General features: G+C 36.8%; 1 protein-coding gene across 1 annotated transcript in view; it reads right to left on the minus strand.

Moving 5' to 3' along the window:
• Nucleotides 1-19,016, minus strand: part of Tmem26 (transmembrane protein 26) — a 41,579-nt gene extending 22,563 nt beyond the window's left edge. Inside the window, exons 1-2 of the mRNA XM_026393747.2 lie at nucleotides 18,820-19,016; nucleotides 2,410-2,488 (exon numbers count right to left, since the gene is read on the minus strand). Of these exons, the coding sequence (XP_026249532.2) occupies nucleotides 2,410-2,488; nucleotides 18,820-19,010 (270 nt within the window). The 5' untranslated portion in view covers nucleotides 19,011-19,016. The remainder of the gene's footprint in view (nucleotides 1-2,409; nucleotides 2,489-18,819) is intronic.
• Nucleotides 19,017-24,578: the final 5,562 nt, after the last annotated feature.

Consider the following 24,578-nt stretch of genomic DNA (forward strand, 5'->3'; position numbering starts at 1 on the left):
ACTAATGCAAATTCCTTTAAAATATAGGATAGACAACTGAGAAAGGCAGAGGAGTTTAATGGATTGGGTGTCCATTAGGATATAAGCCCCAGCACTGCTGTTGATTACCTATGTGTCCTTAGGAAAATTTCCTAAACTTTGTGATCTTCAAGGTCTTCTTATATAAAATAGAAATGTATACACCATGTCTAACTTATTATAAATGAGAAAATATATCTAAAAGCACTCTGAAATATAGAATGCTATAAAAAGAAAAGTGATTATCATAACCAGAATTTCTTAATTTCCTAAATGAGTAGGCTAAGGGACTTGCTATACTTCACTTTATTCTGCTATTTCTTATTTCTTTAAATGGAATCCATTTATATATGGATTCTATTTAAATTATGCATAGATATATTTTTTCTCTCATATATATGCATGCATATATATGTGTGTGTGTGTGTGTGTGTGTGTGTATGACATATTTAGGAATTACAAAACAAAAACAACCCTCCCTTTATCTGTACTTTGCTACGTCAATGCCTTTGGGTTTATGGGAGCATATATATATGGATTCTATTTAAATTATAAAAGTACAGATCAAGGGGGGTTTGTTTTTGTTTTGTAATTCCTAAGAAAGTCATTTTACAGCATGTCACATTATTGCAATCTTATATACATATATATGAGAGAGAAAACATATCTATACATATATATACTATATATGTATTTTATATATATATATATATATATATATATATATATATATATATATATATATATAAAATTTTTGTCTCTCTCACTTTTACCATCTCCATCCTAGCTCACTGCCCATTTCAATCTCTGAGCATTCATTTTAATTCTCAGTGTCAAATCCATTACTACTAAAGGTTCAATTTCTTTTGTAGTATGAAAATTAGAGAGGTACTGCCCGGGGCTCAAAAATCTTTTTTTTTATTAAAAAGAGAGCTTTTGGTTGCATGCTATTTGTTGTAATGGGATTTGACCTGTATATCAATTAACTGTGCAATGCATTTATATTATAAAAGCATTTGGTAAAATGAATTGCTATTGTGGATGATAGCCATGTCATAGAATTGGATATGTAGGGAAAAAATTGATTTAAATCACTGGAGCTTATTTCCATACCCTTCAAAATAGTAAGTAGTAAGGAGATTGAAACAGTTCCCTAACTCCTTATGATACTTTTCAAAAAAGCCATGATGTTTTGAACCAACAAATCTATAGTTAAAAAAAAAAAAGAAGAAGAAACTTTTGGTGCAGAACTAGAGATGGTTTATCACTTTAATGATTTTTTGCCAGAAGATTTAAGGAGGAAAATGTTTTCTCTATTGCTTCATTATTTGTATTTGCTTGGAGATTTCTTCAAAGATAGTGCACAGAGCTAAATTCCCCTCTCATGTGCCTACAATTTGGAGCAAGCATTATTAGATAAGTTTATATATTGGCAACCTAAGCATGCTATTAAATGACAACCTATAACAAAGAAATCTGTACAGGGACAAATTCTCAGAGATTCTGTCTAAGGCATTTGTCAATGAAGTTACTATAATGTGAGATAATAACCACAGTTCATCTGTAACAAAAGCCCTGTAACTGGAATTGTGAAGTCCAAGCTAGAGTCTGAAGGGCTTTGCTAACTGGCCCTCTCAGTTTCTCAAAAGCACCATCAACAGTAAGTGACTGAACCCAATGCAAGCCTGCTGACTAGAGTTGTCTGTGTAGGAAGCATCTCAATTAAAATGTCTCTACATAAAGATTAGTGACTCATAGTGGAAGCCAGATTATTTTCTAGGCCCTCACCATCTCATACATGTAAGCTCACATTTCCCTGTATGGTTTCCACATCTTCCCCGCTTTAGCCAGAATGTCAGGGCTCTGGAATAGGTTTTCTGTTTCACTAAGATGGCCCAGGAGACCCCCCAAAAGAATCTCCTTTCTTCTGCATTAACGGTATTTTAAAAAGCCCCCATAAATCCAAATGTATTTACATAGCAAAGTACAGATAAAGAGGGGTTTATTTTTGTTTTATAATTCCTAAGAATGTCATTTTACAGGATGTCACATTTTTGTGACCTGAAGATTCCTGGCATACCACAGCCACTCCCTATAGCTTCCAGGGTTAAAATCAAATTTCCACAGGAACTCTATCATGCGTGGAGCAAGGGAGGGAGTCTGAGAAACACGGTCACTAGCACAGATGTTAATTAATTGTGTAATCTTAAATTTTAAGTGAAATAATATTTTAATTTTTTTTGACAGATCACAGAATCCATTCTTTTTATAAATGGCCTTTTATTCTATTTTTGATCATTTGTCTCTTGAAAAAGAGCGTTGCTGAAATAAATCAGATCATACTGTGAAAGCAGTTTGCCTCTGGATATTCCGATTTCCAAAAGGAAGTACCTGGGTCCCATGATGCATTTCAAGGAGCCATAATGACGGAACGATGTTAATCAGATATAAAAATATAGCTGGTGAAAACCTGTGAAAGGGAAAAACAAGATAGTTCAGCTTTTATAAAAAAAAAAAAAAAAGGAAGAAAGGAAGGATAACAAATGCCCACACCCTAATCACATCAAGTCAACCTTTTTATCTTAAGTGTTTATTTCCACAGGAAAAAAAAAAGCATTATGTGATTTCTGCCATATGGATTGCAGAGAAACACAGTAACTGTAAAAGGCACTAGCAGCTGTCATTCTCACTGAATTTCTAATCCAATTAATAGATGTTAATTTTAATATGGTTAATGGGACACTGCCAATTAGTTTCAGGCACAACACTGGATATTTTGCATTTAATATGTTTCACAAAAAGCAAATACAGCACTCGTAAACCTCAGATTTTTTTCAACATTGCAATTTCAGGAAGATTGGCTACATTTTTCAACATTAACCTGGAATTCTGAGAGCTCAAATAATAACACCCTGTTAGTACACACACAAAAAAAACCAGATGATAAGAATGAAAAATGAGAATAATGCACTGGTTTTGTGTATGTGTGTTAAACCTGTAAAATAAAAAATATGAACAACAGCCAAAAGGTTTGGGAATTTTTTAAAGGCTATCTAAATATCTATTCATTATTTTCTGCCTCAACATTTCAGCTGGGAATCTAAGCAGCAGGCTTTTGTTGTCAGACACACTCAGGTCCAAAGATCAGCTTTGCTATGGGACATCTTACTTGGTTTCCTAATCCACAAAATGGGAACAGTCCTTGTCTGCATCAGTCCATGTGGGATGCTGTGTGAAATACTATAGACTGCATGGCTGAAACAACAGAGCTGATTTTTCTCATTATCTGGAGTCGAGGAGCCTAAAATCAGGGCTCCAGCCTGGTGGAGCTCTGGTGAGGGCTCTCTTCTTGGCCTGCAGACAGGACTTCTCCATGTCCTCTCTAGTGGCCTTTCCTCAGTGCTTGTGCTGGGAGAGCTCTCTCCCTTTCTTCTCCTTTTAAGACCACCGGTTTTATTAGATTAGGACCCCATGTTTATGACTTCATTTAACCCTAATTACCAAATTAATCTCCAAATTCTGTCAAATGTGGTCTTAAGACTTCAGTAATGAATCTAGAAGGGACACGATGCAGCCCATCACAGTCACACGGATTTCCCAGGGAGTATATTGTATCATCTGTAAGACAGTGCCTGGCAGAGGAAGGCACTCAATAACAGATGGATACTGCTAGTATTATTATGAAATAAGATGAAATTAATATAAATCCCAAATTTATTTCTTCAAATCGCATTTTATTTTAGATTGGATTCTTGCTTGATAGAACATCTCAAAGTCAAAATTGAAAGTCAATATATTTTATTAAAATACTTGTAGGACACACTTATACTTTTGAGATGAAATGTTACCTACACGGTAGTATTATAATCCATAGAAAAGTAAATAAAGATAAGTGAAAGAGGAAATTTTAGGATGGAGTTTTAAAAGGGGTTTTTAACCCTTTCATTAGATCTTCTGTCAACTTCTGAAGAGAGGAAGGCAGAAAGGGCAAAATGAAAAGAAATCCTTAAAAAATCAATATTTAATATAGATACTCCCCTACCTTTGATTTCCTGCCAAAACCAATTTTGAAACAAAAGGTTATGGGTCAAGATATTATTAAAATCTGACTTGGAAGATGGCTAGGCTTCAGGGAAATATAAAAATTCCATGTTGAGCATGCTCTTAAAAAAAAGTGAGAGCAATTAACTCTTTGACCTTATATATCAAAGGAAACACCAGGACAGAATATTTCCTGTGTGAAAAGGAGGAGGAAGTGAATTCTGGTCAGAGGGACAGTTGGAATATGCAGATTTTTGTTTAGACAGGTCAAATGTTGGCTGGACTGTTAGCTGACTCCTGTTAAGATTAATTTTGAGATTAACTTCCCTAACAATATCATTACAAAAATAATCTGTAGGAAACAATAGACTTGACTATATAATTGTTCTTGAAGGGAGGTTAAAAACAAAAATAACAATGACCCTTAATATCTTCTAGCATAAGATTTATTTGTTTAATTGGAAAAAAAATATTATTCCATCTCAACATATTTCTTTTAATTAGGAAATTATTTACATAAACATCACATACAACTCAAGATTCAAGATTTTCTGTATAGAAAATCTAAATTCCATAACTCAATATTCAAGGCCTCTATCATTGGGTCTTATCTCCGCTTCCTCTATTGCATCCTATCAAGCTAAGCAACTCAATAGTCCCAATGTACTGTGTATATTAAATACCCCCAACACCCACGCCCCCCCCCCAAAAGTAATAGGCTGGATGGAAGAGTCTGGGATAGTTCTTCTTACTGCATTCTGTCTTTGTTAGATTTATTGGACATAAAGATGAAAGGAGAAAGTGAGAAGAAATCATATCAAGGACTTAGGAATTGATTATATTAAACTCAATCCAAGACTTCTTTAACCAACCACTGGTCCCTGTTCAGAACCATGCACTCTATGCTTTCCTACTTTGGCTAATTTGAGAAGAGAGGATTGGAAATGGCATTAGAGCAAATGCCTATCCCCCGCACCCTCCAATAATGAAAACTCTCTTTTCGGAATGGCTTCTGGTGGACTTGTATGTCCACCAATATCCTACATATTTTCAGGGCATAGCAGCAATTAATCTTAACCAACACATGCTGTACTTTAATAATAATGTATATATAAGACATAGCTTGCCTAATGTAAGTCTTTGAGGCAGGTCCTGAACCCTATGTGTCTTTGTATAACTTCCTTCTTCCCACTTTATCTTCTCTTCTCCCCCATGGCAACACAATACCTTATTCAATCTATATGCACAGCAAGCAAATGCTCAAATGTTCAAATGCCTGAATTTATGAATAAAGAACAGATGGTGCAAGTTTGTTCTTCACGTCCAAGTTTGTTCTTCAGGCTGTGACCCTTGAAGAATTATTGCACTTAGGTATGATCCAGTAGAAATTTCACAAATTTAGAGGACACAAACATTTGAATCCTATGCCTTCCATTCATTCATCTTTGGAAATTTATTACCTTCCCTGAGACTCAATGTACTATTTTTAAAATGGGGTGGGGGGGGTGGTACCCACTCCAAAGGATAGCTATGAACATTAAATGAGACAGTTGTACCATGCAGTCAATATTGTAGGTAGTCAATAAATGTAGTTAGCTGCTGCCTACCCTAGTCTGAGCTCTGCAAGTTTACTCAGGGCTACATATTGGTACCTGTGTTTAAAGAGGATTCAGAATACCTGTCTAGAAGACTGTTTCTTCAAATAAGTTATAGTCAATTCCATTTTTAAATCATGATTCTCACAACTATTGCTATCTAAGTCTGCTTGTATAAAGTGATGCTTTTTGCACTGCTGAGGACACAACTAAGCCCAATGTTAAGGCAACTACTGGTTGACACAGCCATGGTTTGCTTGGGCATTTGCCCATCACAAACTCCGGGAGGCTGCACAATCAGGGCTAGGCCTATGTTGTGGGTTGTGTTGCTTGCCATTCTTCCTAACTGTGCTCCTGTGACAGTGTTCCTCTGTCCTGGGAAAATGAAAAGAAAGTTAAGTACCTTTTTAGCTCAGGCCCCCACACATGCATTTGTATCCCTGGGAAATTTTCCCTGAATTTTACCAATTCTCTCCTTACAGGTCATGCCAATGACATGAGACTCCTCCAGGAAAATATTTCTTGTCCTTGTTCATTTTTTACCCCATGGATTTTCAAAATTGATAATTATATATATGGATGTGTATATGTATTTGGTATCATTTCATCATTGTCCTCCAGCAATTCCAAACAACACAAGCACAATTATGTCTGCTCATAATTGTACCTTTGCTCTTTCCACAGTGTCTGACATTTGTGGGCTCCCACAAATATCCAGTGATTCAATGAGGACCTAATTAAATTACCGTTTCTACTGTTTCATTGCCCTGTGCTAGGTTTGACTGTGATTCTCAAAATACTATCATAAATTGATTTTTTTACTTGAAAATTTACTGAAGGAAACTAGTTTAATATTGTTCTGCTACTAAGAAAGTTTTATTGTTCTTTTTAGATATGCATGACAGTAGAGTGTATTTTAAAATATTATACATACATGGAATATAACTTATTCTAATTAGGATCCCATTCTTGTGATTGTATATGATGTAGAGTTTTACTGGTTGTATATTCATATATGTACATAGGAAAGTTATATCCAGTTCATTTTACTGTCTTTCCTATTCCCACCCCCTCCTTTGCCTTCATTCCCCTTTGGCTAATCCAATTAACTTCTTTTTATAAATATTTTTTAGTTGTAGAGGGAAACACAATATATATATGACATCAGGAGTAAGTAGATGCCAAGCACCTTGTTTGAAAATTAACATTATAAATATCTCTCATTAACTCAGAAATAACTTTTATCAGGTTTCTAGAAAATTGTTTATAAAAATATAATATCTTACACCAATCAAAACTGATAAATATATGACTAACTAAATAAGACACATTTCAGTGGGAAATTTTTGCAAAACTGATAATACCATATTACCAATGAACGAACTGCCCTAAGAAACTCAGATTTATTACATTCTTGAAGACTACTACTCGCCAGAATACTGGAGTTGCCCAATATTAACACTTCAATGCCAAAGTAGTTTGCTTGACAATTTTTTCTAAAGTAAACTTTCCAAAAAAATAATTTCTTCACTTTTTAAAAATATTTAACAACTCTTAACCTAGCTATCAATTCTTCCCAAAATATACAAACAGAAACAGTATCTAAAAGAATCTTTTTCTTTGTTTTATATATATATATATATATATATATATATTGATGTATATATATACACATATATATAAACAAATTGTCTTATTTTGTTTTATTTATTAATGAAATAGGTGTTACATGCTGAACACTGCTCAGAACTCTAAAAGCTGTACTGACTGCCTTTTTCATTTCATCCAAAAACAAAATACCATTTATCATACACAGTTGTCATTTCAACAAATTATAATACTTTTCAACGATGATTATTTGTTACCTTTAGCAATTTAGTCCTGCAAAGGATTTTATTTACTTCAACTCACTATTAGTCTAGAATTAAAGTTCCACTTTTCTCTTTCTAAAAATGACAATTATTGTTATTTTATTACTGAAAAAGAAACACATAATTTTTAGAAACATATAACATTATAAATAATCATATAGAGGAAAAGATAACCATAATATCACTCACTATTCTGTTTAATTTTTCTGTCTGACTTTCAATCATTCATGTGTGTGTGTGTGTGTGTGTGTGTGTATATATATGTATATATATATATATATGTATGTATATATATATATATATATATATATATATATATATTTAAGGGAAGTAAAAATAATGTTCAAAAATGAATTCAGTGTGAATCCAGATTTTATATATATATTTCAATTCTTGTTTTCTAGTCTATATAACATGGATTTTTAAGGATCCCAGATCCAAATTTAAAAATCTTTTGTTTAACTACCTTAACTATCTTTGATAAAATTTCTGGAACTTTATAATAATAGGTTTGTTTTCATGAAAATCAAAAAACTAGGTCAAAATACCTGTCTGTGATCTCCTAGGTTTCTCTAATTGGACTTAACATCCATTATTTCCATCTAGGTTGTTTAGCCAGAGCATCCCATTAGTGTGCAGGGAGACTATGGCAGATACAACAGCCTCAGTATTTTACCTATCTTCTGCAACCCTTCATAATGAACCCAGTGCTTTTTCAGAACACACAGTCTCTGAATTCTCTGACAAGTCACTTCCCTGACCCCAGCCACCATTCATTTATTTTCTTAAATAGCACCTCACCACCACCTCCCCTCCAGGAGCCCTTGGTGTGTGAAGGATCCTTGGCAAAGGACGCCACCACTGAAGGGCCATAGGCTCATGAGAATCCCCACAGAAATGGGAAACTAAATATAGACAGGTACATTTTGATATGTACCAACATCAGATGATAGGTTTGTTTTCTCTGTGAACTTATGGGAGAGTAGGTCAAGAACACAAGAAACACAGAGAAATTTCAAATTGGTAGGGAATACCCATTGCCGTAGAATCATATTATGAAGGTGAATATTAGCATTCTTAATTATAATTTTCATTTATTATTGAAAATTTTAAAAATAGAGTCATATTCCCAAATTATGGTATAAACTGAAAGCATAATTAGCACTCAGTATACCTCACTTAACCTAAAATTTTCTGAAAGTACATCTAAAGAAAGCACAAGCTCACATTTGAACTTCAGCAGTGTGTTGCACTATTAAGCTAGTTATGAGACAAAATATGAATTAATTTTAGGATTTATATTTTATTTTTCTCATAAAATATGAGAACTTGGCAGAGAACAACATGACATCTTCCTAAATAAACTGGTTCCAAATGTAACCCTAGGTACCACCATTATGCTTTCTTGCCTGAAAAGCATTTTTTTTTCTCTGCAGTTCTGCATCCCACCAGCTACTTCAAAGGCCAGTACAGAAATCACTTCCCTTAGATAGTATTATGACTGAATCTCGACTCTGCAGCAATTCTGCACTCTTGGACATAATTTGTGGAAAATTATTTGTTTCTCAGACTGTTGTTTTGTACCGTTCTCATATAGCTGCATTTATTTTATATTCCTTCCAGATCACTATCACAACAGCTAGTATAATAAATGCTTGTTTAATGAATAAATGAACTTCAGTTGTCATTGACTACAGGAATTTTAATGCTCTCTCAGAATATAAAATGAATTGTAAATGTTATTTAGGTAACACTTTCATTCTATATAAAGATAATAGTATTTATTTTTGTTCTGTAGAAGAAGTTGTTTCTTCATTTCAGGATCCAAATGAAGACAATCTAGTGTACCCTTCTCCTGCTTTTTCTTTAACTTTACAAGGACATTTGCTTGTACAAGAACGTGTGTTTTGTATGAACTTTTCTATATTGTTTTGTAAGCAAAATCATGCTAGTCCTCCCTTAGTAGGTCACCTGAAATTTAATCTACCCAATTTTGGAGAAGGAAAAGAAGAAGAAAAAATAAATAAAAGCTTTGACCCTTTCTCCATTAGAAAGATTTTTGATCCCAAAAGCTATGTAGTTGTACTGTCTATAAGCAAAACCCAATTTGGTTATTGAATGCATAACATAAAGAATAGGATAACGGAGTAAAGGAATGACCCAGCCCAGGATGACCAAATTTTCTTTCTTTCTTTCTTTCTTTCTTTCTTTCTTTCTTTCTTTCTTTCTTTCTTTCTTTCTTTCTTTCTTTCTTTCTTTTTTTCTTTCTTTCTTTCCTTTTTTCTTTTTTCTTTCTTTCTTTCTTTCTTTCTTTCTTTCTTTTTACTTTTTTCTTTTTTCTTTCTTTATTTCCTTTCTTTCTTTCTTTTTTCTTTCTTTCTTTCTTTCTTTCTTTTTTCTAGAAAGTTTTATTTTTTTTAAATTTGGTCTTGTTTTGAGATATAACTTAGTACTGCAAGTAATCCATATAGGAAGTATTTAAGATAAGTACCCAGGTGAAAGGAAAAGAGCAACATCTTGCTTCAAAGGAAAATGAACATCATCTGAAAAGTCTAGATGATTTTTCTTGGGAAGAGGAATCCTTCTCCAAGCTTCTCAGTATTGGCTTCCTCATCTGAAAATAGGAATAATAATGGCCCCACCATAGGTACTATGAGGATCAAATGAGATGATGCATGCAAAGCAAATGTGCTCATCAAATGTTAGAATTGTTTTTGCCATTTATTATTTTTAGTTGTGACCTTACGTAAATGATTTAGCCATGCTGTGCATCACTGTCCTCATCTGAGAACTGTGATAATGATGAGAACTAATTCATAGGGACACTGTAGGATTACATGAGATTATATGAGATAATGGATATAAAGCAGACTTGATAATTGATAACTGTTAATCACCTCCATTATCACAATCACGATTACCATCATCTTCATCACCATTGTTAACAAACTCTCAGAGAATGGCAAAGATGATTTATTGGGAAGCTATTTCAGGTGAACTAAAACATTGCATGTGTCAGAGGCTCAATTTGTGACAAAAAAAAAAAAAAAAGCAAAGGAATACGACAAGTACAACCAGGGCTGGGAGCAACACTGATGTTAGAGGATTGTTTGTTTTGTTTCCTTAAAAATGTACTTTTTTTTTTTTTTTTGGTACCTGGATTGAACCCAGGGGTGCTTAACCACTGAGCAACATCCCTAGCCCTTTAAAATTTTATTTAGAAACAGGGCCTCACTAGGTTGCTTAGGGCCTCAATAAATTGTTGAGGCTGGCTTTGAATGTCTGATCCTCCTGTCTCAGCCTCCAGAGCCACTGGGATTCAGGTGTGCACCACTACTCCGGAAATATACTAATCTTTATGATAATAAGTGTATAACATTAAGTACTGTGTACAGTATCTACCTCTTTGAGATACTGAAAGTAAAATATAACTCCCCTCCTTCAACAACTACAGGAAGTAGGCTAATACTCAAGAGCATGATTTTGCTTACAACATAATATAGAAAAGTTCATATAAAACCTACCCTGGCATTTATATTAACTAATTTTTGTCATTTATATTTTTTCAATGTGACTTTCAAACAAGTGCATTTTATGATACATACACTAAAGTTTTTATTTTTTCTTAAAGAAAAGAAACATTGGTTTGTTTGTTTGTTTTAACAAAATGATTCATCTTCCTGAAGCTTCACTTTGCTGATACCAGCACTTCACAGGAACTTTTAGAGTCATGCGAGACATGCACACAGGGAGAATAAACCTTCATGTAAATGTGAATTTCTCCCTGCTGGGAATAAAGTTAAACAATTCACATTTGACCTAATACTGTGTGCATAATAATGTTACTGCCATTGAGAAGGAGAAATGCATCGAATTTAAAACTAGGGATATATTTATAGTGGTTTATTTGAGCTGTCCACACTAGTCGGTTTTTCTCTTGGCCAAGAACAAAAAGCTGTGATGGGGTTGTGGCTCAGTGGTGGAGTACTTGCCCTTCACGTGTGAGACACCGAGTTCAATCCTCAGCACCACATAAAAATAAATAAGTAAAATAAAATATTGTGTTAATCTACAACTAAAAACATTTTTTAAAAAAGAACAAAAAGCTATGAAAATATTAGTAACTTTAATTTTCAGTTCTAAAGTTCTTGTTTTACCCATTAAAATTTTGGTTCTATGAATAAGTAAAAAAAAATAGACACAGGTGCATTAAAATAGGTTTAAAATAATAATCTAGAGCTTAAATACATTATATTAATATTAATTAATATCATTATGTTAGAATTACTATATTATATTATAACTATATTACTATTGGGCTATATTTAAAATTTTATAAAGTTGTTCCACATCTGGGACACAAAGACAAAACAGGTTAGATATACTCATGGAGAAAGCATGGTAACCATTCAATGGTAACCATTCCATTCTAAATGCAGACATAACTGTTATACTGGTCCCAAGTCCATTGTAAAATACGAGAAAAAAATATTGACTTCTTGAAAGTAAATCATAGAACCAATCTAAGGAGAGTCTTTTTTTTTTTTCTCAAACATAACTTTAATTACTTAATAAGTCCTTTGCTGGTAACATTCAATGTGTACTTTCAAAAAGAATGAAAACTTAAGTCACCTTTATGCATTAAGCTCAAGGCTCAGAATACAAACACATATACCTATAAATATACCAGAAGAAAATATAAAACCCCAGATACACTTTACAGACATGGCTGATAAATCCAATGTGTGGGAGACCAACCTTGTACATCACTGGGTCACACTCCCTGGCTGGGTGCTGAGGCGCCCAGTCACAGAAATGTGGCAGAGCTTTCCCCACCCTTCTTGGGTTCCAGGGACAGTGTCTCCTGCATGGGTGTGTCTTGCTACAGCCCCATGGGTGGAGCTACACTCAGCTCACCTGTTCCTTTTTAATATAACCCTTTGCTCTGTTTAGGATAGAATCTTCCATGGAAGTGCCTTGTGTGTGTCCCCTTCTCTTACTGTGCCCTTGGGTGTGGCCTACCCAGGTGTCAGTCAACCTGCTGACAGTGGACTCAGCCCCCTGAAACCTGACCCCTTGCCTCATCTGAATAGCTTTTCCTCAATAAAAGGGGTCAGCATGTTCTCTCTCTCTCTCTCTCTCTCTCTCTCTCTCAACCCTTAAAGTCAGAGGAGCAATCACAGCGACCCCAAAGAAAAAGGTATTTGTGTCTCTTGTGTGGTTATTTTGTGCAGCCCAGTTAGCCCAGTTTAACTGGAGTGACCCCTGAGCCTTTTAGTCACCAACAGAAACCGGTACCAATGCACAGTGGGAAGAATTACTGGAATACCTAAAAGGCTCAGGAGAGACTTTGAGAAATCTGGACATGAAGTATGAAGAGGGTGAGACATGGCCTATCATCTGGGATAATTTGCAGTTCCCAAGTTGGTCTTAAGGAAGTCTCACAGGATCTCTTTCCTGATTCTTCCATCTTGTCCTCTCTGGGGTCCAAAAATATCAGTGAGAGTAGGAGCTGGGGAGGAGTGTGCTTATTTTCCAACTTTCTCTCTGGCATTTAAATGAACATTTTTTATTTTTGGTTTAGAAAAGTATGCATTATCACATTCTATACAGAATTACATCATACAAAATTCTCCTGCACTGCTCAAAACTTGTATTAAGATGTATCTGTCAAGTCTACGTTTTGTACTTCACTATTGAACTTTCCAGAAGTAATTGAGTAATCAAAACAGATTTCTTCAGTTTTTCACAAAATTGCTTTGAATTTGAGATCGATGTAGGGTAGACTGCCTTCTGATTTCCAATTCATCTTTCGTTTTTTTTTTTCACCTTGTGAGCCAGGCAATTTCTGACACACCGTGTTTAAAATGAGATAATGGTAATTTTTTAAAATTTAGTAAATCCCAGGTCTGGGGAAAAAAAATAATTAGTAAGACTCTTTCATATGGACACAGGAAGGAGAAAAGACAGGGAAGAGCAGAAAAAAAAAAGTCAATATTTACTGGTCACGCGGGGGAATGTTAGAAACGTTTCAAGTCATATGAAGATTGTCCAGGCACCTTGACTTTTCCCTTCTCCCTGGACCACTCTTACCATTTATGACTCCCTCTGATGTCTTAGGCCTCAACTCTCAGACCACCTCCCCAGCCAGAGTCTATGAACACCCAATGCAGCCTTTCCCTGCATACACCCTCACTCTGTACTCCATACCACTTGGACATTCATCCATTGTTCTAAGTACTCATTTGTTCACTTGCTTATTTTTACCTATTATTTATTTATTCATGACTTCTTTGGTTATTTTCTGAGCTCACTGATTAACATGTGAGATTTTGAGGGTCAGGGATGTGCCTCTTTTATTTATTTCCATGTTCTGCAAAATGAACAATGCCCACCATATATAGCAGAGTTTTCAAACACTGTAATTGAATGAAGAATGGTAAGACACCAAGCTTCCTCCAGAGATATCTGCTCAAGTTTCCTGTCCAGGCTGTTCTCTTTCCAGTTGGCCTGTGCTCTCCAGATGCAGATCTCACAGATTTTTTTCCTGCTATAGCCCAAAGGCTGAAAAGTTCCCCCTGCTCCACCCTGTACTGTGCATCACACCCTTTCTCCTCCAAACTGTCAGCCTGCAATGGATAAGACTGAGCACTTGCAGCCTTCCCTACTCGCTCCCTGCCAATTGCCAATAATATGCCCTAGTTTCGTCATTAAAAAATGGGGGGAAAAAAAGAGAAACAGAAAATAATTACACCTATTGTCAAGATCGAATGAGATTGTCTGTGTGAGACACTTGGTAAAGCCTGGAACACAGGAAATGTTAAGTATTCATCATTATTTTTATTCCCACACCTTTGAGCACTTAGTCAAAACGCCACCTTTTATGTTAAAGTTTCAGATGTGTTTGTTTTCTGTATCTTTTGTGTCCAGCATAGTATCATGTTTACTTATTAAGAAATTCAAAGATTGCCTGATCCAACTTACTAAAAGAAAAGGTAAGGAGAGTTAACAAAATCAAAACAGAACAAAAATGACCCAATAGGTGAGTTATTACCTGTTGATTCAAATTATGTTTCCCTTGAATTTTTAAAATTCTGGTGAAGAAAGTTTGGTGCTTAAAATTCTGTACTTTGGCTAGTGAGCTTAACTTAGATTTCTACTTTAATCTCACATACTGCTTGCTTTCAAGCGAACAGGCTTCAAGCTTGTCATGATCTTGGTAATTTTTCAATCCCCTAGGGAATATTTTATCACTATTGGCTGGAAGGCAACTGAAATATTATTTTGTATTTGACTTTACCTAAATGGTAATCCACAGATCCATTGGATTGTTGCCCAGACAACTGAAAATAATAAAATCAAGAGAAAAAAAAGATTAAGCTAAGTAATACTAATTTCCATCTTAAAGAAATGTAAGTGAATATGCAGGTGAAATAAATACTAGGTGAAAAAAAGTGCAAACTCTACTAGCATACATTTATTGAATTTAACAAGGGTTGTGCTGTTGGCTCACCCTCCGGATCCTATAGGATTCCAGCAAATTAAACTTCTCCAACTGGCAAGTTAATAGTGTTGATGTAATGCTGCTTGTCCCCAGATAGCTGAACTCAGCAACTCCAGTTCCATTTTTCCTTTCCAAAGGATAGCTAAAGAAACATTCCTGGGACACATGTAACATGTTTGCTTTTACAAGAAAAAAATTTAGTTCACATTTTCCTCTATTATGTCATGATTTCTTTTTTTTAACACTTTTTTAGTTGTTGATAGATCTTTATTTTATTAATTTATATGCGGTGCTGAGAATTGAACCCAGGGCCTCACTCATGCCAGACAAATGTGCTACCGCTGAGCCCCAGCCCCAGCCCCTTATGCTATGATTTCTATAGATTTTATTTGTTTAGGTAAAAAGAACAATATTTAGAGTATTCCAAAAGTTCACAGATCTGAAGTTCAAAGAAAAGGGATTATTTTTTTGTCCTATATGTATACATATTATTGTCCTATATGTATTGTGGTCCTGTATGTATTACCATTCAGGGGTTATTCTCTTCGGTTTTTCAACACAGGAGGGCCTGTGGACATTGCTGCTGCTTCTGCTTTCTCCTCCCCTTTCCTTACAAGTCCACTTTTTCAAAAGTGAATATAAGACACATAACTGTAACCTGTGTCTCCTAACAATATAGCATGCACAATTCTCAAAGCCAATGGTTAAATCTAGCTCCTTATTTATAATGCCAGCAAAATATTCTATCTATAGTGTGAAAATATAATTTTTCAGCTATTCCCTTGATGAACAATCAACTCATTTTCAGGTTTATTTTCCATCAACATGGTGGAAGTTAATCGTTTTTGTTCATGATTTTACATGTGGGTTCTTTTGAGTCTGCACATTATATTCTAAAATATAAGGCTTATGGGTCAAAGGTCAATTTATCTATATTAAATAGCTTTACAGTTAGATCTATATGTATTAACATTTTCTTATTTAAAGGTGGTATAGATATTGCTATGATACCTCTATTTGATTCCATCAGCTCAGGTTTTTCATTTTTTAATTTATTTATTGGTAGAAAATGGTTCTTAACACTCAAAAGCAACAACTACAAACACTTATGCCTTGTTTTAAGTAGAAAACTTTAATCTAGAAATAAAATGTGCCTCAAATCAAACCGATTTTCATAGTTACTATGTTTTTTCAAGATTATTCATATTTTTAGCAGTTCTTTTCTTTTTTTTTCAAACTTTTGACAGAACATTGTGTGGGTGCTAGGTACTGAACAAATGACCACATTGGCAGACTCAGTTGTGTATTCAACAACAGCAAAGCATTACCAATATATTTGACGGAACAACGCATTATTAATCACATTTCTATTTAGGCCATTACCAAAGATTCACTTGTTCCTGAAATTTTGTAATAAGCCAAATCATTAAATTTCTTTGCTTATTTTCAAGTATTAGTAGAACTAGTAAGTCAACAAGGTTTTTCTTGAATTAATGTTAGAATGTACAGTATACATCATGGATCTGTTTTTATGACATACAAGGTGTTTTGTTTCTACTTTTTTGCTATGGAAAATAGTTAACTGGCTATCTCTTTGATATGTGTAGTCGTAAAATGGGACTAGTTTATATAAGAATATTTTAAGTAAGAAGAAAACAAAGGAAAATCCTAGGATTTAGAGATGACCATTTTCACTGACCATCAATATGTATGTATTATTTTATATAATTCTTCAACAACTTATGAAATTAGCATTCACAGATGAGAAACTGAGTTTCAGAGACACCAAGCAACTTGCTCAAGGTCTCACAGCAAATAAATTGGAAAGCCCATACTTGACCCCATCATCTGTCTGGTGTTGAGGCCCACACTAGTATATCCTCTGTTCTCTACTGAACCTGACACATTGATCACCATGCACTTTTGCCCCAATGTTTTTCCTTTCTTGGTTATAAGTCACAGGTCAGTCTGAATCAGTGATACAGACATGAAGCGAAAGTTCTTTTGGCTATAGCACTTCTACATGACTGGAATGGATCTGGTCCCCTCTTGGAGAGGAAGGGGGTTATTTCTGGTCCTGCTGAGCTGGCTCCTCTTCTGAGGTTAACATTTCTCCCAGAAGCTTGAGGTTGGTGGTAGGACATGGAACATTATTTAGTCTCAGACTTCATCCTTTTGTTATAGTCAATATTTCTACAAGTGTATTAAAGTTATTCACCAAAAACTAATTCAATGTTACATGACCTTCTGCGTGTACACTTTTCTTCCCTTTAGTTTTTTTTTTTTTTTTTTTTTTTTTTTTTTTTAATGCTGAGAATTATTTGGGAAGCTAAGGACATTTTTCTTTGAGACTTCCAAAAGGCACACTGGAAAGTACCTCAAATGTCTCATGCTTAATAAGTATTCAAGAGGAGGAGGGAGGTAGTAGTAACATTGCAATCCTCCTTATATTAGACTGTTGTTGAATAATTTGAGCATTGATAATTTTAGAATATTTTCAGCAATGGAAAATTTAAGCAAGACTCACATCATCTTCAGAGGCAACACATGTTCATCCATGGCCTGTCATGAAATGCACAGCCTTTTGTAGTGTCATATGCAAAAGGGTAGAAGGCCTTTTCTTTTCCTTCCTGAATATGATGCCTAACTATAACACCAAATAGTATGGAATTCTTAAATTAGCTAATACTATTTTCTCAGTTCGTACAGCATTAGGTTTTGTTGTTGTTGGTGGTGGTGTTTTAAATATTTGTCCTGTTTCCTAGTTTTTTTTTAAAAAAAAATACAGCAAGAGGACTAACTTGGGGAAGTTTGGGATAAAAATGTACCCGGAGTGTAGGGATGGGTGGGGATGGAGGCAGTGGGGGATGCTCTTTGTAAATGGCAAGAGAATCTTTTTCTCAATTCTCCTACTGCCATGCAAGACTTTGGGAATTAAGCACCACTCCCAGCCTGTAATTCTTGAACACTGAGGTTAAGGCTGAAACACTACCTGCTGCTCCCTTCTCCAGCATCACACACAGACCAGGTCTGGCAAAATAGGCCGGCTGTTAGCCAAATTCCGAAATCACCAACCCAGACACCTGCATCTGGTTCCTTGCCAGAGAGCCCAGGACGCCTGGGGTTGGAAGGATGGAAAGCCACTGAAGCCACAGACGCACTCGGGACCGGGAAAAATTGAGAAGCGGTTGAAACCATAGATGCCCAGGGAAGAGCTGCTCTCCCTGGAAGGGTGCCTGGCACGCACGGCTCTGGCAAAGATCCAGGATGCCCAGCGAAAAGCATTCCCACACCTGCATGTGCTCCGAGTGCCAGCGCTTACCCACACACCCCAAATTCACAAACAAGGCACATGGCAACGTCCTTTCCCCTGGGTACCCCTATCTGGGTAGCACTCTGTTCTAGGCAGACAAGCCCTTCTCTCTCTCTCTCTCTCTCTCTCTCTCTCTCTCTCTCTCTCTCTCTCTCTTTCTCTCTCTCTCTCTCTCTCTCTCTCTTTCCCCATCCCATCTTGCAAGTTTCTAAACCTGAGGCTGGGTGACCCAGGGCTGCGCTCAGGGCTCCTAGTGTTGCCCTGGGACCCACCGGGTACCCGTGCCATGCCCAAGAGACGCACAGGCATCTCGCGCGCACGTTCCAAGCTCCCAGAGAGGACAAAAGGGGATAAAGGTCCCAATTTGAGTAAAGAAACGGTGACTGATGAGACAAGCTTCTAGGGCTGCCTGCAAGTGCCTCAAGGAACAATACCCAGGGCCCCGTGTGCGCCCTCCCTTTCCCGGGGCATTCTCACCAGTTGTATCCTCTGCCACGCTTGAACTTGACGGTAAGCACAGTCTCCAGGAAGAGCAAGAGGTTGAGCAGCGCCAGCAGCCAGTACCGTGGATCTCCCAAGACCTCCGTCACTCGCCAGACCCCGACCAGGGAGTGCAGCACAAACAGCAGCCTGGTGATGAGGTCGTTGAGCAGGACCAGTCCCTCCATGCCTGCCCTTGCGCTTGGCCCGAGGCACCTCGCCTGAACCCTGCGGACCCTGCTAGAAGCGCCCAGAGCCCGCTGATGGGTAGGGACTTGACAGCACTGAGACCTGATGCTGCAGTCTTCCCTCCTCACCCTCCCGCGACCGCCGGTAGGACAGGAGAGCGTGACTCGCCCCTCCCCCCAAACTTCCTGAGAACTCTTTAAAGAGGGGAGAATCCAAACCCAGCTTTTCCAGACTGCTGGGTTTTGCAGGGTGCGGGGCTGCGCCGCTCAGGCTCCTGGGCGTTATTTTCCAGCTCCACTCATCCCCCTCCCAATCCTGGGGCCAGTCTCCATCACCATCACCATGCTCTATCCCCACCCCCAGGCCTCCGTGGGGTCCACAAGAATTTCCCCCACTCCCCCACTCCGAGGAGCTATAAAGAAGAGGGAGGTGGACAGAAGGTCAAGGTGCTGCATAGCAAGATGGGGCGGGGCGCTAGGAGAGAGGGGACCCCCACCTCTGGCACCTCCTCTTTACTTTTCCACCAAAGTACTCTTTAATTTACTCCCACGTTTCACAGGAACATGCTCTCAGGGTGATTCGAAGCTAGCATGCTGGAAAGCCAAAGAATCTGCTGTCCATGCAGTTTTAGAAACACAGCAGTGCCTGCCCAGTTTAAAGAATTGAAACTTTCCAGGACCAGACAAAGTCAGCAGCTCTGGGCTATCCTGGAGCTTCTTACCTCTCCTTCAGCGCAAGAGTGACCCTGGTCACTTACTCTTCCAATGCTTTCATTAAAACAGATGATTTGGCGCTGGGGTTGTGGTTCAGCTGTAGAGTGCTCACCTCACACGTGTTCAATCCTGGGTTCGATTCCCACCACCATATAAAAGTAAATAAATAGAATGAAAGTATTCCATGAAGGTCCAACTACAACTAAAAAATAAATATTTTAAAAACCAGAGATAATTTTTATTATGCCATCCCTGACTCCCACCACTATCCCTAACCCCTTGGAGGTGGGGATGGAGTGCAGCAAGATAAGAGGGCAGAGGGGAAAATGAGGGAGAAGAAAGAAGATAAAGTCAGGAATGAGATTAAGAGGTGAGATTCCTGGAAGGGAGACCTGCACTCTTGAGATCAAGGACCCTTAAGTTAAATTCTGGTCTTTCCAGCATCCAAGGCAAAGTGGAAGCTTAAGTCAGACTTTCCTAAATCACCTTCATGATTTCTATTTGTTTGTTTGGAGTGCTGTTATTTGTGATACTATTTACTTAACATTTTTCTTTAAATAAACTTTTTTTTTTTTTTACTGAAATCTATTTGTTGTAAAAAGAAACTTTATATCATTTGTAAATGGAAACCCAGTACGGTTGTCTATAGATGGAAGGTAACTGCATAATAATAATAATAATAATAATAATAATACAATGGACTAAGTTGTTAACAATATCATTAGGTATTCTTGTCTCCAAAGCTCTGTACCTCAGATTTCCTTTCTTTGTTATAAATGGAGATTTTAAAAAATGATAGTCAGGAATGCTCTGTTGTCCACATTAGTAACATTGAAATAAAAACACATGGAGAATATCTTTTCTAGTTAGGTTTATTCAATTTAAAAGTATGGTATACCTCAAGTCAAAAAACTGTAAGTTATTTGATTATCTCTATTAGGTGAAAAAGAAATCAAATTGCTTAGAGAAAATGTAGAAGCTATTTTTGGTACTGAGATATGTAAGAATTTATTTATTTACTTTTCCTATGGTTTGTATTGTCTCACAATATCTTACAGGAAGCCCTGCAATGATTTCGGGGAGGGGGGTTATTATAGTGCTGCTCCATACAGACTGATAGCAGTGAGCACATTCAAGGAAAAGGAAGTGAAGAGCATAGTAGACAAAGGTAGCAGAGGCAGCAGCAGGGAGTAAAGATCAAAGATCCAGTGCCCACCAAGTAGCCTCTGGGAATGCTGACTCAGTCACTTAGGAGTGTTGTAGCTTTTATTGCCCTCTTATAGCTTTCTGTTGCTGTTAACAAACTACCTGAGAAAATCAATTTAAGAGATGAAAGAGCCAGGCCTGGTGGCACATGCCTCTAATCCCAGTGGCTCTGGAGGCTGAGGCAGGAGGATTACAAATTCAAAGCCAGCCTCAGCAATTTAGCAAGGCCCTAAGCAATTTAGCAAGACCCTGTTTCTAAATAAATAAATAAAATCAAAAGGGCTGGGAATGTGGTCAGTGATTAAGCACCCCTGGGTTCAAATCCTTGTTCCTTAAAAGAAAAAAAAGGATGAAAGTTTTGCTTTGTCTCATTATTCCTGAGATTCCAGTTCATGGTTAATTGGTTACTTTGATTCTGGGTTTGTGAGAAGGCTGAATTTCATGGCAGAGAGGGTATGAAGGATCAAAGTTGCTCACCTAATGGCAGCTAGAAAGGGAGAGAGAGGGAAGATGAGATGTAGACCCCAAGGGCACATTCCTAAGGACCTCCTTCAATTAGCCCTTACCACCCACATTTTGTATCACTTCCCAATAGTCCACTTATTTATAAACTCATCAGTTGATTAATTCACTGATGAGGTCAGAACTCTCAGGATCCAAGCACTTTCCAAAAGACTCACATCTGAACATCACTGCATTAGGGACCAAACTTTCAATACATGAGCCTTTGGGTTACATTCCAGAGGCAAACCATAATACCCAGCTTCCTCATTTGCAAACCATAACACCACGGAGGTTCCTCATTTGCGAATTGGTAGATAGTAAGTAGATGCTAAGTCTATCTACTCATAGGCTCACTAGGGGACCAGATATATTCATCCACATAAAGTGTCTGACAGGTATTATTTGTTAGAAATTGGAGATTATTGCCAGGACCAAAAAAAAAAAAAAATAGTCCAGAGAGCTATTCTGAGAAAAGGACAAATAGGAATAGAACAGACAAATGTGTCATTCCCAATGCATGTCAAAACCTTTCAGCAGGACCCTACTAAGAGCATATTCAGAACTGAACAGGATGGGTTTGCTACTTTTTTTTTTTTTTTTTTTTTATAAAGAGAAGCACATTTCAAGGGGACCATGAGTGTGTCAACAAGAAGGTTTTAGAAAGGTAAAAAGTTTTAGAAATGACTTGCTAGAAAGTATTGGCTTTAACTTAGGCAATGTTAAGGCTTAAGGTAATAGGACTATAGATTGTATGCTTTCAAAAATGGACTTAATTTTATGATTGGCCGTCTTGATAAATTTAATTTAGATAAGGGAATGTTGGTCACTTCTGTGGTTTGTACAATATTCATGTTTTGATTGTGTTCAGTCATGACTATGAAACAGACTTATTTGTGTCTTTATCCACAACAATCATACTGTTGACCTTGCCTGATGTTACCTGAACATGCTGTATTCAAGAAGAGGATTCCAAAGCCAGACTGATGGTACCAGAGCAATGCCTGCTGTCAGGAGTTCTTTTCTCTTTCTCACGCCTGTCAGAAAGAGCTCCTTAGGAGGAGTGCAGAAAAGAAAGAAGGAGGTTAATCTGACATCTTCCAAACAACTTTGCAATTCTCTGTTTTGAAGGATTCGGTTCAGTATAGCTTCTGTTGTCTCTGGATCTGAAAAACAAGAACTATCATTAAAAAGAATATAAAGTTTTCTTTCTTTTTAATTTTCTCCTAAGCCCATTTACAAGGACTGGAGGCTTTGAGAAATATCTTGAGATCTTCAACCTAATAGCCCAGAAATATTTAGAAAAGAGGGAAAAATTGTAATTGTTATTTTTTAAAAAAAATCCACTCTTCTTGAAAAAGCCATCTCAGCAGCTTGCACCCAGTTCTTGAGGTTATACTAAAGCAGAACTTGCTCAGACCACTGTCTCATGGGGAAACATCACCAGATTTTTCTTCCCCTCCCAGTACAAAGTGGGCATCATCATTGTCAGACTTCTTTTCCAATGAGGGTGATTTGAGTTGCAAGAAAGATACTTTCCCGTGCTAGCTCAGGTAAAAGTAGTAGTTTTTGGAAAGCCATGCATGATCTAAAAATGGAACTAGACTCCTTAGAATTAAGAACAGGAAGTATAATAACAGGACCTTAGCCATCTAGAACTGGAAGCCAACTCAAGTAGCACCAGGGATCACATGAGTACACTTGGTGGATCTTTGCAATAGCAGCTCTCTGACGTTGGCTTCCAGCCAATTTCTCCATGCTGAGTTCAGGTTCCTGAGAAAAGAACTTCAACTGACTTCCTTTAATTTTAGATACCAGGTCACATCATAAATCACTGCACCGGCAATCAGTGGACCTCAGTGTTTTCACTGGCCATCCCCATGCAAAGACAAGTTTAGTGTTGCCAGATTTTGGGTAGAGTTTGAACAGGAGAGAAATGGGACATCGTAGGCATGTTGAGCAGCTTGCCTAATACCATCCAGCTATGAGCTGACATGTACATACCCTACACCTACAATGCCAAAGATGTCCCTAACTAATTCTATCTAAACATTGGCATACAATTGTCCACCCGCCTGTGGCTTTCAAACAGAGATGCAATTCAGTCACATCTATCCTATGGCTACCCAAGCTGCAGCTTGATCTCAGAAGCTGCAGTTTCCTGATGATCCTCATTCTTCGCTTAGCTCCTTTATTATCCTATTCAGACATCACCCTTACGTGTTCGTGTGTGTGTGTGTTTGTGTGTGTGTGTGTGTGTGTGCATGTATGTGTAATACTATGCAAGGAAAACATCAATCACTATAGGCAAGTGCAAGTCTATTCCCCAGGGGAATTTTTCATCACTAACACTTTCCATTTTTATTTTTTTTCTAGTGGTTAAAACTATAATTTTAAAATAACTGGGGGTGGTGGCACACGGCTATAATTCTAGTGGCTCGTGAGGCTGAGGTAGGAGGATTTTGAATTCAAAGCCAAGGACCTAAGCACCTTAGTGAGATCCTGTCTCTAAATAAAGTATTTAAAAAAGCAGAGGAAATATGGCTCAGTGATTAAGTGCCCCTGGGATCAATCCCGGCACCAAAACAAACAAACAAACACGTTTTATACTCCTTTATTCATTTACCAACTTATAGAACTCTTGACTTCTTTGTTTGAAATTGGGGAGAATCCACTACTCCCACAACACCTTCTTACTCATTCTCCATTATCTAAATCTTGCCAATCATGCTCTCTATATCAGTAACATTCTATTATCTATCTATGATTATAATCTCTTGTTAATTGACCTTAAGAATTGAAGATCAAAAAGCTATTAAAATATATTATTAGTTCTCAATATATATTTTTAGATATAGTGGGTTTGCCCCTGACCTTTGAAAACATTTCTCCATTATATTCTGGAATCCAACATAACTAAAAAGTCTGATCATTTTCTTTTTGTAAATAAGTATTTTTTTAATGTCTAGTATTTTTCAGGTTTTTTTCTTTATCATGGAGTGCTTCTTATTTGACCCTGCCTACATATTGGATTTTTTCTTAATATACCCTCCCTAGTGTCATACTCTGTATCTTTAGTTAAGTTGAATCAATCTTCTTTTGTAACTTCTTTTATTATTTCTTCTCTATTGCTTGTTTTCTCTTTCT

This window comes from Urocitellus parryii, chromosome 5, assembly GCF_045843805.1.
Source record: "Urocitellus parryii isolate mUroPar1 chromosome 5, mUroPar1.hap1, whole genome shotgun sequence".
NCBI lineage: Eukaryota > Metazoa > Chordata > Mammalia > Rodentia > Sciuridae > Urocitellus > Urocitellus parryii.